The following is a 12719-nucleotide window of genomic DNA, read 5'->3' on the forward strand; positions in this document are numbered from 1 at the left end:
TCATTGGATGAAGGCGGGAGGGCGTGACTGTGACATCACGCGAGCACTTCGCCCTCATTGGCTGAACAGCTCACGTGACCCGGTCGTCGGACTGTTAAATCAAAAAAATTTGTCTCACGAAAAATTGATTGCGCCGTCGCACACGTGCACGCATGCGTGCTCTATGCCCAGGCCCATTGCCTTACAGGCTTTTGTGTGCGGCGCGCGCAACGTTGCTCGTGCCGGTTTTTATTTGCAAAGTACGGGGGTCATTAGTTATTGGGTGACACCGCATGGAGACCCCCTGTGACGTTAGAGGGAGATTCTGTGCTGAAGCTGCACATGAATGAATTATCCTCTAGAATAGGAGGGGCCAACTCCAGTCTTCAAAGGCCAGCAACAGGTCAGGTTTTCAGGACATCCCTGCTTCAGCACAGGTGGCTCAATCAGTGGCTCTGTCTTCGACTGTATCACCTGTGCTGAAGCAGGGATGTCAACACAATTTATCTTAACCCCTGCGCTGCCAGATGAGTCCGCGCACGATTATCACCGCTGACTCCCCCGGCAACAAAGGTGTGGGGGGGGGGGTGTTTCAAAACCTTCTGTTGTTTTTGACAAAGCGATGAACGCCCCGCGATCAAACACAATACCACAGCTTTTCAACAAACGCCTCCATCTACTTTCAGTATTGGATTGTTCTGAAAGTGTTCAGGAAACAAAACCAGCCCTGCAGACACCGGAGCCGTAACACAGCTGTGGCAACGGGCTTCCCATTCATTAAACTGCGATAGTGCCCATCGGGGCACTATTGCATGGAAACAATGGGAGTTTCCATTTGGCAGCGCCCCCGATTGCCACGATCACAGTTTAGTGAGTAAGCCCCTTTATCTTTGCAGGCCAACACCCTATATACAATACCGCCGCGGATCTATCTGCCTCTCTCCATGTCCTGCTGAGCGCATGCGCAGGACCAGCTCCTGCGCGCTTTTTAAAAACTCCAAAAGGTGGAGCGCAGAATCAATCGGGGTTCGGGACGGCGATTTCACGGAGGCGAGGCTTGAGCCGGTTTCTAAAAGTGGGACGGTTTGTGATGTTTGTGATGGGCATGGGGAGGGCGTTCCGTTCCCTGGCGCCCGGTACTTCTCGTGCGTGTGAATTGGGGGGGGGGGGGAGCACTTTTATACGTTGAAGGTTTTGGGCTGGGAGATTCGAGGTGGGTCTGTGAAAGCGTATAGCACCAGAAGGGACATTATCCCCTTTATCGCACACCGAATGATGGAAGAATTCTTCCCCCTGATATATATACGGCATGGGGGAGCGCGGTTCCTCTCTCCGCAGTGTGCGCTGTGGGATGGGCGTCGGAGCCTTCCTGTCATTGTGAGAAGAGGAAGTGGAGGTGCGATAATATCAGTGTGCATGGCTACTTTGCCAAAGTGTTAGTCTAGTGGCCATGTCCCTGCCTTTGTAGTGGGTGAGCATGGGTTGCATTCCCAGAGAGCCTAAAACAGGGCGTTTCCCACGGGCACACAAACCCACTGCTCGGACGCAGAGAGCGTCAAACACAGCATTTCCCACAGGTATTTCGCTGCGTTACCGTACTGTTAATGTTGCATTTCTGGCAGTATTAACGACTTCGTAAGAAAAGTAGAATCATTTTTTTCATTTGCCTTTCTGGATAATTCAGCGATATGATCTTTTTAGCTTCTTCTTTCTTTTTTCCTTTTCTAAATGTTGACTAAGCCGGAATAAACCCATAAATAACGCTAACCGGAGACGCGGCAGAATGGGAGTCATTTCTTAAATGGCTTGTTTAATGCCCAGCGAGCGGAACAGGTTCTGCCCACGGGGGCGTCCAGCCACGTACAAATTCTTTCTCCGACCACGTACCCGGACCGGGCAAAGCAGGAGCTGCCCGTTTAACCCCACAGCTGCAGAGAGGACCGCTACGTATTGGTTTGTAATGAGTTGCTTGTGCCTCTATCCTGGAAAGGCTGTAATTGTGATGCCCCGATTACCCCATCCTAACACTTTTAGGGGCGTATTCACCAAGTGGTTCTTATGAGACACCTTCCACTACAATGGTAAAAGGGTGTCTGGAGGGTTTGTGACAGAATAGCACAGGGGGCGCCGTCTTCGACTGAGCCACGGATAGAGCCACCTGTGCTGAAGTAGGGATATCCTGAAAACCTGACCTGTTGGTGGCCCTTGAGCATTGGAGTTGGCTACTCCATTTAGTAAATATGGGCCTTAGGGATATTTGTGCCAAGCAGTGCTAAGCTGGAAAATCGCTTACAGCCCCATCCATGTGGCTTATCAACAACAAGAAAGGCTGTCCTTCTATTTGGTGCTGAATTGGCATACGCAGACACTACACGGCCTCAGGCATGGCACACGCAGACGCTACACGGCCTCAGACATGGCACACGCAGACACTACACGGCCTCAGGCGTGGCACACACAGACGCTACATGGCCTCAGGTGTGGCACACACAGACGCTACACGGTCTCGGGCCTGGCACACGCAGACGTTACACGGGCTCAGGCTTGGCACACGCAGACACTACACGGCCTCAGGTGTGGCAGACGCTACATGGCCTCAGGCCTGGCACACGCAGACATTGCATGGCCTCGGGCCTGGCACACGCAGGCGTTACATGGGCTCAGGCCTGGCACACGCAGACGTTACACGGGCTCAGGCCTGGCACACGCATACGTTGCACGGGCTCAGGCCTGGCACACGCAGGCGTTACATGGGCTCAGGCCTGGCACACGCAGGTGTTACACGGGCTCAGGCCTGACACACGCAGGTGTTACACGGGCTCAGGCCAGGCACACGCAGGCGTTACACGGGCTCAGTCCTGGCACACGCAGGCGTTACACCGGCTCAGGCCTGGCACACGCAGGCATTACATGGGCTCAGTCCTGGCACACGCAGGCGTTACACCGGCTCAGGCCTGGCACACGCAGGCGTTACATGGGCTCAGGCCTGGCACATGCAGGCATTACACGGGCTCAGGCCTGGCACAAGCAGGCGTTAAATGGCCTACATATATGCATAAACACATACACACACACACATACACACACACATACTCTCACACAAACTCAGGCTGTTTCCTCTGCCTCACTTGTTCCTATTAGTTGTACTTGGAGGGAATTGTCCAGTAAGAGATGCTCGGTTCATGGCCCGGATCCCTGGGGAATCGTGATTAGACAGACTTGGACTTTGATGCAGTTCCCATGGTAACCCCAACCAGAAGCTGCTACACATGTTAATGAACTTTTTATTTTTTCTCCCAAGAAAGAACATTTGGCAGCAAAAGCCATTTATTTCCTGATTTCTGCTTGCGCCTGTTCCATGTGTGAGTTTCTGTGATTGACTATTCACTCTGCTCTGTCTGCTCCTGTGCAGGAATCTTAATCTAGACCAGGGGCGGCCAACTCCAGTACTCAAGGGCCACCAACAGGTCAGGTTTTCAGGTAGGGTGCCAGGTGGCTATTCCAAAAATACTGGACACAATAGTGAAAGTTGCGACGCGCTCGAGAGACACACACTCGAGAGATACACACACACCTCTCTGCTCCATGCTGTTTCCTCCTCTCCTTGGTTCCACCTCCCGGCTCCTGACACCTCCTCCTGATTGGCTGCATTACCCAGCAGCAGCCAATGAGGATGGAAGCTGCCCAGCCCCCCAGCGACAGCCCTGCTCTTTCCCTGCTCGGGGAAATCCCGCTGACCCCTAAGCCGGTCAGGTCACTATGTCCAGAGAGATAATATAGGTATATACATACATGTGCAGAGAGGTAATACCAGTATACACATACACGCCCAGAGAGGTAATACCGGTATACACATACACGCCCAGAGAGGAAATACCGGTATACACATACACGCCCAGAGAGGTAATACCGGTATACACATACACGTCCAGAGAGGTTATACCGGTATACACATACACGCCCAGAGAGGTAATACCGGTATATACATACACGTCCAGAGAGGTAATACCGGTATATACATACACGCCCAGAGAGGTAATACCGGTATACACATACACGACCGGAGAGGTAATACCTGTATACACATACACGCCCAGAGAGGTAATACCGGTATACACATACACGCCCAGAGAGGAAATACCGGTATACACATACACACCCAGAAAGGTAATACCGGTATACACATACACGTCCAGAGAGGTAATACCGGTATACACATACACACCCAGAGAGGTAATACCGGTACACACATACACACCCAGAGAGGTAATACCGGTATACACATACACGCCCAGAGAGGTAATACCGGTATACACATACACGCCCAGAAAGGTAATACCGGTATACACATACACGCCCGGAGAGGTAATACCGGTATACACATACACGCCCAGAGAGGTAATACAGGTATACACATACACGCCTAGAGAGGTAATACCGGTATACACATACACGCCCAGAGAGGTAATACCGGTATACACATACACGCCCAGAGAGGTAATACCGGTATACACATACACGCCCAGAGAGGTAATACCGGTATACACATACACGCCCAGAGAGGTAATACCGGTATACACATACACGCCCAGAGAGGTAATACCGGTATACACATACACGCCCAGAGAGGTAATACCGGTATACACATACACGCCCAGAGAGGTAATACCGGTATACACATACACGCCCAGAGAGGTAATACCGGTATACACATACACGCCCAGAGAGGTAATACCGGTATACACATACACGCCCAGAGAGGTAATACCGGTATACACATACACGCCCAGAGAGGTAATACCGGTATACACATACACGCCCAGAGAGGTAATACCGGTATACACATACACGCCCAGAGAGGTAATACCGGTATACACATACACGCCCAGAGAGGTAATACCGGTATACACATACAAGCCCAGAGAGATAATACCGGTATACACATACACGCCCAGAGAGGTAATACCGGTATACACATACACGCCCAGAGAGGTAATACCGGTATACACATACACACGCAGAGAGGTAATACCGGTATACACATACACGCCCAGAGAGGTAATACCGGTATACACATACACGCCCAGAGAGGTAATACCGGTATACACATACACGCCCAGAGAGGTAATACCGGTATACACATACACGCCCAGAGAGGTAATACCGGTATACACGTACACGCCCAGAGAGGTAATACCGGTATACACGTACACGCCCAGAGAGGTAATACCGGTATACACATACATGCCTAGAGAGATAATACCGGTATACACATACACGCCCAGAGAGGTAATACCGGTATACACATACAGGTCCAGTATCACCTCTAATTGTTTAACTGGACAGTGTCTAAATACAGGACAGTCCGGTTCAATACTGGACACCTGGCAACCCTATAAATTCTAGCATATCCCTGCTTCAGCACAGGTGGCTCAATCAGTGGCTCAGTCCAAGACTGAGCCACCTGTGCTGAATCAAGGACTGACTGAGCCACCTGTGCTGAAGCAGGGATATCCTGAAAACCTGACCTGTTGGCGGCCCTTCAGGACTGGAGTTGCTCACCCCTGCTTCAAGTGCTATTTAACGGAATGAGATAAGAAGAAAATGGCTTTACCGAATCTGCCCGACGGCCGTAGAGATTCCTGTCCCGCGTGATCGCTCCTCTAACAAAACTGCCCTGTAATGTCGCGCAGAGCGTCGTGCACCTGTGCAGCTCGTTAGTTACATTACTGGAGTCGGGGTTACCTGGTGTACATTGGCCTGATTAATGGAGGCACGAGGTATCCCCGGTATGCAACACGATGTAGTAAAGATCGGATTCCTAGACTGCACTCTGGGCCTGTTCATGCACTGCAAATGTTACCCCCCCCAGGTGCAGTATCGGGCCGGTACTGCAAATGTTACCCCCCCCAGGTGCAGTATCGGGCCGGTACTGCAAATGTTACCCCCCCAGGTGCAGTATCAGGCCGGTACTGCAAATGTTACCCCCCCAGGTGCAGTATCAGGCCAGCACTGCAAATGTTACCCCCCCAGGTGCAGTATCAGACCAGCACTGCAAATGTTACCCCCCCAGGTGCAGTATCAGGCCAGCACTGCAAATGTTACCCCCTCAGGTGCAGTATCAGGCCGGCACTGCAGTGCACTGTAAATGTTACAGCCCCCCCCCCCCCCCCCCCAGGTGCAGTATCAGGCCGGCACTGCAGTGCACTGTAAATGTTACACCCCCCCAGGTGCAGTATCAGGCCGGCACTGCAGTGCACTGTAAATGTTACACCCCCCCCCCCCCCCCAGGTGCAGTATCAGGCCGGCACTGCAGTGCACTGTAAATGTTACACCCCCCCCCCCCCCCCCAGGTGCAGTATCAGGCTGGCACTGCAGTGCACTGTAAATGGTGCATTAAGTAATATTAAGTATGCATGTCATTATGTCCGATATATTACAATACAAATGATACGGTTTCTGTCGGCTTGTTCACACCTGCTGTGCTGACCTTTTATTTTGGGATGTGCATCACGACCACACCATACGCAGCGGTGGCGCTGGATGTAAGAACCCTTTATTTGGGTGACAGGGTATACACAAAAAAGCTGCACATGAGAAAACCTTATTTATTTTTTCACTTCCCCAGTGAGTTGCTGATGCTTTTTTCCCCTGGGTCCGCTGTCCCACCGCTCCTCCAGGAACTATATGAGAGAACTCCCCTGAGTTATAACCACACGTTCTGTCCATCACCAACTTTATATGTTTCATCATTTAATAAACTGCGGTTGTTTTCGCCTACATGTGGCTTGCTACCCGTGCATTACTTCCACTGTCATTGTCAGATATGAGAAGTCTTCCATATTTAAACAGAGAGGATCGTCACTGAGCAGAAATAAAGATGGAAGTCACCGGGTCCCAGGCCGGTATTCCGGGTTTGGTGCCTGAGTGCTGCAGATAGTGGGTTTGGGCTCAGAAAAGGACATTTCATGTAGTAAAAAAAAGTCATTGTCTGTCTGCATTTGAAACAGTGGCTGTAATGGCACACAGTTTTGGTGGCTGTAACGGCACACAGTTTTGGCGGCTGTAGCGGCACACAGTTTTGGTGGCTGTAACGGCACACAGTTATGGCGGCTGTAACGGCACACAGTTATGGCGGCAGTAACGGCACACAGTTATGGCGGGCTGTATTGGCACACAGTTATGGCGGCTGTAATGGCACACAGTTTTGGCGGCTGTAACGGCACACAGTTATGGCGGCAGTAACGGCACACAGTTATGGCGGCTGTAACGGCACACAGTTATGGCGGCTGTAACGGCACACAGTTATGGCGGGCTGTATTGGCACACAGTTATGGCGGCTGTATTGGCACACAGTTATGGCGGCAGTAACGGCACACAGTTATGGCGGCTGTAATGGCACACAGTTATGGCGGCTGTAACGGCACACAGTTATGGCGGCTGTAAAGGCACACAGTTTTGGCGGCTGTAACGGCACACAGTTTTGGCGGCTGTAACGGCACACAGTTATGGCGGCAGTAACGGCACACAGTTATGGCGGCTGTAACGGCACACAGTTATGGCGGCTGTAACGGCACACAGTTTTGGCGGCTGTAACGGCACACAGTTATGGCGGCTGTAACGGCACACAGTTATGGCGGCTGTAACGGCACACAGTTTTGGCGGCTGTAACGTCACACAGTTATGGCGGCTGTAACGGCACACAGTTATGGCGGCAGTAACGGCACACAGTTATGGCGGCAGTAACGGCACACAGTTATGGCGGCAGTAATGGCACACAGTTATGGCGGCTGTAACGGCACACAGTTATGGCGGCTGTATTGGCACACAGTTATGGCGGCTGTAATGGCACACAGTTTTGGCGGCTGTAACGGCACACAGTTATGGCGGGCTGTATTGGCACACAGTTATGGCGGCAGTAATGGCACACAGTTATGGCGGCAGTAACGGCACACAGTTATGGCGGCAGTAACGGCACACAGTTATGGCGGCAGTAATGGCACACAGTTATGGCGGCTGTAACGGCACACAGTTATGGCGGCTGTATTGGCACACAGTTATGGCGGCTGTAATGGCACACAGTTTTGGCGGCTGTAACGGCACACAGTTATGGCGGCAGTAACGGCACACAGTTATGGCGGCAGTAACGGCACACAGTTATGGCGGCTGTATTGGCACACAGTTATGGCGGCTGTAATGGCACACAGTTATGGCGGCTGTAACGGCACACAGTTATGGCGGCTGTAATGGCACACAGTTATGGCGGCTGTATTGGCACACAGTTATGGCGGCTGTAACGGCACACAGTTATGGCGGCTGTAATGGCACACAGTTATGGCGGCTGTATTGGCACACAGTTATGGCGGCTGTAACGGCACACAGTTATGGCGGCTGTATTGGCACACAGTTATGGCGGCTGTAATGGCACACAGTTATGGCGGCTGTAACGGCACACAGTTATGGCGGCTGTAATGGCACACAGTTATGGCGGCTGTATTGGCACACAGTTATGGCGGCTGTAACGGCACACAGTTATGGCGGCTGTAACGGCACACAGTTATGGCGGCTGTAATGGCACACAGTTATGGCGGCTGTATTGGCACACAGTTATGGCGGGCTGTATTGGCACACAGTTATGGCGGCTGTAACGGCACACAGTTATGGCGGCTGTAACGTCACACAGTTATGGCGGCTGTAACGGCACACTGTTATGGCGGCTGTAACGGCACACAGTTATGGCGGCAGTAACGGCACACAGTTATGGCGGCTGTAATGGCACACAGTTATGGCGGCAGTAACGGCACACAGTTTTGGCGGCTGTAACGGCACACAGTTATGGCGGCTGTAACGGCACACAGTTATGGCGGCAGTAACGGCACACAGTTTTGGCGGCTGTAACGGCACACAGTTATGGCGGCTGTAACGGCACACAGTTATGGCGGCTGTAACGGCACACAGTTTTGGTGGCTGTAACGGCACACAGTTTTGGCGGCTGTAACGGCACACAGTTTTGGCGGCTGTAACGGCACACAGTTTTGGCGGCTGTAACGTCACACAGTGTTGGCGGCTGTAACGGCACACAGTTTTGGCGGCTGTAACGGCACACAGTTTTGGCGGCTGTAACGTGTCACAGTTTTGGCGGCTGTAATGGCACACAGTTTTGGCGGCTGTAACGTCACATAGTTTTGGCGGCTGTAACGTCACATAGTTTTGGCGGCTGTAACGTCACACAGTTTTGGCGGCTGTAACGTGTCACAGTTTTGGCGGCTGTAACGGCACACAGTCTTGGCGGCTGTAACGGCACACAGTTTTGGCGGCTGTAACGTCACACAGTTTTGGCGGCTGTAACGTGTCACAGTTTTGGCGGCTGTAACGGCACACAGTTTTGGCGGCTGTAACGTGTCACAGTTTTGGCGGCTGTAACGGCACACAGTTTTGGCGGCTGTAACGTGTCACAGTTTTGGCGGCTGTAACGGCACACAGTTTTGGCGGCTGTAACGTGTCACAGTTTTGGCGGCTGTAACGGCACACAGTTTTGGCGGCTGTAACGTGTCACAGTTTTGGCGGCTGTAACGGCACACAGTTTTGGCGGCTGTAACGGCACACAGTTTTGGCGGCTGTAACGGCACACAGTTTTGGCGGCTGTAACGGGACACAGTTTTGGCGGCTGTAACGGCACACAGTTTTGGCGGCTGTAACGGCACACAGTTTTGGCGGCTGTAACGGCACACAGTTTTGGCGGCTGTAACGGGACACAGTTTTGGCGGCTGTAACGGCACACAGTTTTGGCGGCTGTAACGGCACACAGTTTTGGCGGCTGTAACGGCACACAGTTTTGGCGGCTGTGCGAGATTCTAGAATGCTTCAAACTTCATTTTTCTTCTTATAATAACGACATTCATTGAACCTAAACATCGCTCTTACAAAACTTAGCTCACAAAAGAACAGTGCGGGTTATCTTGTGATATTGGCTATTTGACTGAAATAATTGCACACAGGTTCAGACTTGGCAGGTAAATCATAGCATCACATAGTACCCCCTTTATGAGGGTTCCTTCTCTTCAGCCTCTGTATTGTATGACTGATATCCCTATGTATTGTATCACTGATGTCCCTCTGTATTGTATCACTGATATCCCTATGTATTGTATCACTGATGTCCCTCTGTATTGTATCACTGATATCCCTCTGTATTGTATCACTGATATCCCTCTGTATTGTATCTCTGATATCCCTCTGTATTGTATCACTGATGTCCCTATGTATTGTATCTCTGATGTATCCCTCTGTATTGTATCACTGATGTCCCTCTGTATTGTATCAATGATGTCCCTATGTATTGTATCTCTGATATTCCTCTGTACTGTATGTATCACCGCTGTCCCTCTGTATTGTATCTCTGATGTCCCTCTGTATTGTATCACCGATGTCCCTCTGTATTGTATCACCGATGCTATGAGACAGTATTCCATGCTGACCTCTCTTTGAAACCCTTCCCCAGCTCTTCATCATCGACAACGGTGCGGACGACTGGCGGATAGCTATGACTTACGAGCGGATCTTCTACATCAGCCTGGAGCTGCTGATCTGCGCCATTCACCCCATCCCCGGCGAGTACAAGTTCTTCTGGAACGCTCGCCTGGCCTTCTCCTACACGCCGTCCCAGGCGGAGGCCGACGTGGACATCATCCTCTCCATCCCCATGTTCCTGCGGCTCTATTTGATCGCCCGGGTCATGCTCCTGCACAGCAAGCTTTTCACGGACGCCTCGTCCCGCAGCATCGGGGCGCTCAACAAGATCAACTTCAACACGCGCTTTGTCATGAAGACGCTGATGACCATCTGCCCGGGGACCGTGCTGCTGGTCTTCAGCATCTCTCTGTGGATTATTGCGGCCTGGACCGTCCGAGTGTGCGAGAGGTGAGGAGGGGGATCGGTAGGGAGGGAACCGGGTGCGACATGGAGACATGACCGGGGTACAGTGCTCGTAGAGAGTAAGCAGCAGCGGAGAAGATAGCCCCCTCTGCTGTTGGTGGGAACAGCAGTTAAGATGGGCCGGCTGGGAGCCAAGGGGTTAAGGCACTTACCTTTGAAGTGGGACAACCAATGCCACCTCTATGTGACCCTGTACAACTCTTCTCATCTCCCTGTCTCTCGGGGAGAGACGTGGTTAGTTAGAGTGTAAGCTCCTCTGAGAAGGGATTGGTTGAGTGTGTGGTGTTCCGGGGCAGCTGAATATGTGCATTATAATGGTTTTTACTGGGTAGGACATAGCATCGTATTTACCGAGTGGTTCTATGCCACAGGACACCTCCCGGAGCAGGGAGACATCCCAAAACCCTTTTAATTGTCCTGTGGAATAAGGCAGGGGTGTGCAAACTTTTCCGTCTGAGCCGCCCTGCCTGCTCTCCCCCCCTGCCTGCTCTTCCCCCCTGCCTCGCGTCCCCCTGCCTGCTCTCCCCCCCTGCTTGCTCTCCCCCCTGCCTCGCGCCCCCCTGCCTGCTCTCCCCCCCTGCCTGCTCTTCCCCCCTGCCTCGTGTCCCCCTGCCTGCTCTCCCCCCCTGCTTGCTCTCCCCCCTGCCTCGCGCCCCCCTGCCTGCTCTCCCCCCTGCCTCGCGCCCCCTGCCTGCTCTCCCCCCTGGCTGCTCTTTCCCCTGCCTCGCACCCTCCTGCCTCGCGCCCCCTACCTGCTCTCCCCCCTGCCTGCTCTCCCCTCTGCCTCGCGCCCCCATGGCTGCTCTCCCCCCTGCCTCGCGCCCCCTACCTGCTCTCCCCCCTGCCTCGCGCCCCCTACCTGCTCTCCCCCCTGCCTGCTCTCCCCTCTGCCTCGCGCCCCCATGGCTGCTCTCCCCCCTGCCTCGTGCCCCCTACCTGCTCTCCCCCCTGCCTGCTCTCCCCCCTGCCTCACGCCCCCTACCTGCTCTCCCCCCTGCCTGCTCTCCCCTCTGCCTCGCGCCCCCATGGCTGCTCTCCCCCCTGCCTCGCGCCCCCTACCTGCTCTCCCCCCTGCCTCGCGCCCCCTACCTGCTCTCCCCCCTGGCTGCTCTCCCCTGCCTCGCGCCCTCCTGCCTGGTCTCAAACCTGTTCTCTGGCATTTTCGGATGTCATGTGACCCAGCGGCGTTTGGGGAAGAGCGCGGGGTCTCTGTAAGCACCGCTCCCCCCCAGAAAATCTCGTGCACCCCAGTTTGTACACCCTTGGAGGAACAAGGCATCTTACGGGTTATAGTTGGTGCATTTTCATGTATTTCAGAGTTTGTTTTCGTGATGTGGAGGTTTGCAAATAAAACAAGGCCACTATTTCAGCCACGTTCGTGGTCTATGATGGCCCTGAAATAATTTTTTGATTGTCTGCTGCACAAACAACTAACAAAGTAACGTAACGTTATTCTTCTATGACGTCACCTTGTACCCAGCGTTGTATGTCATAGAACAGGACTGGCATGTTAAATCCCGGCCTCAAAGAGCTTACAATCTAATTTTCGGTATTTAAGGCACCTGGAGGTAACGTGACTTGCAAAAGGTTACAAGGAGGTACACAACCATGTTATCCCACTTCAAAGGTAAGCGTCTGAAACACAAGTCTATCCCTCCTAACTTCATAAACACATGTGCAGTTTTCAGCATGATTTATTAAAGGCGCAGACACACACAGGCGGCCGGGGGGGGATTTCCTGGGGGTCAGAAATGGGAAGTGTTTATCAAGCAAGGGTTTTCTTCTCCCGTATCCCCCCACCCTCC

General features: G+C 52.8%; 1 protein-coding gene and 1 long non-coding RNA gene across 2 annotated transcripts in view; one reads left to right on the forward strand and one right to left on the reverse strand.

The window, feature by feature from the left end:
• The window catches only part of LOC142499090 (uncharacterized), a 61000-nt gene that overhangs the window by 30403 nt on the left and 17878 nt on the right, over window positions 1-12719 (reverse strand). The window lies entirely within an intron of this gene.
• KCNN3 (potassium calcium-activated channel subfamily N member 3) overlaps window positions 1-12719 on the forward strand; it is a 62819-nt gene that overhangs the window by 27923 nt on the left and 22177 nt on the right. Inside the window, exon 3 of the mRNA XM_075607925.1 lies at window positions 10481-10899. Coding sequence (XP_075464040.1) covers window positions 10481-10899 — 419 coding nt within the window. The remainder of the gene's footprint in view (window positions 1-10480; window positions 10900-12719) is intronic.

The sequence above is a fragment of the Ascaphus truei genome, chromosome 7, assembly GCF_040206685.1.
Source record: "Ascaphus truei isolate aAscTru1 chromosome 7, aAscTru1.hap1, whole genome shotgun sequence".
Classification (NCBI taxonomy): Eukaryota; Metazoa; Chordata; class Amphibia; order Anura; family Ascaphidae; genus Ascaphus; species Ascaphus truei.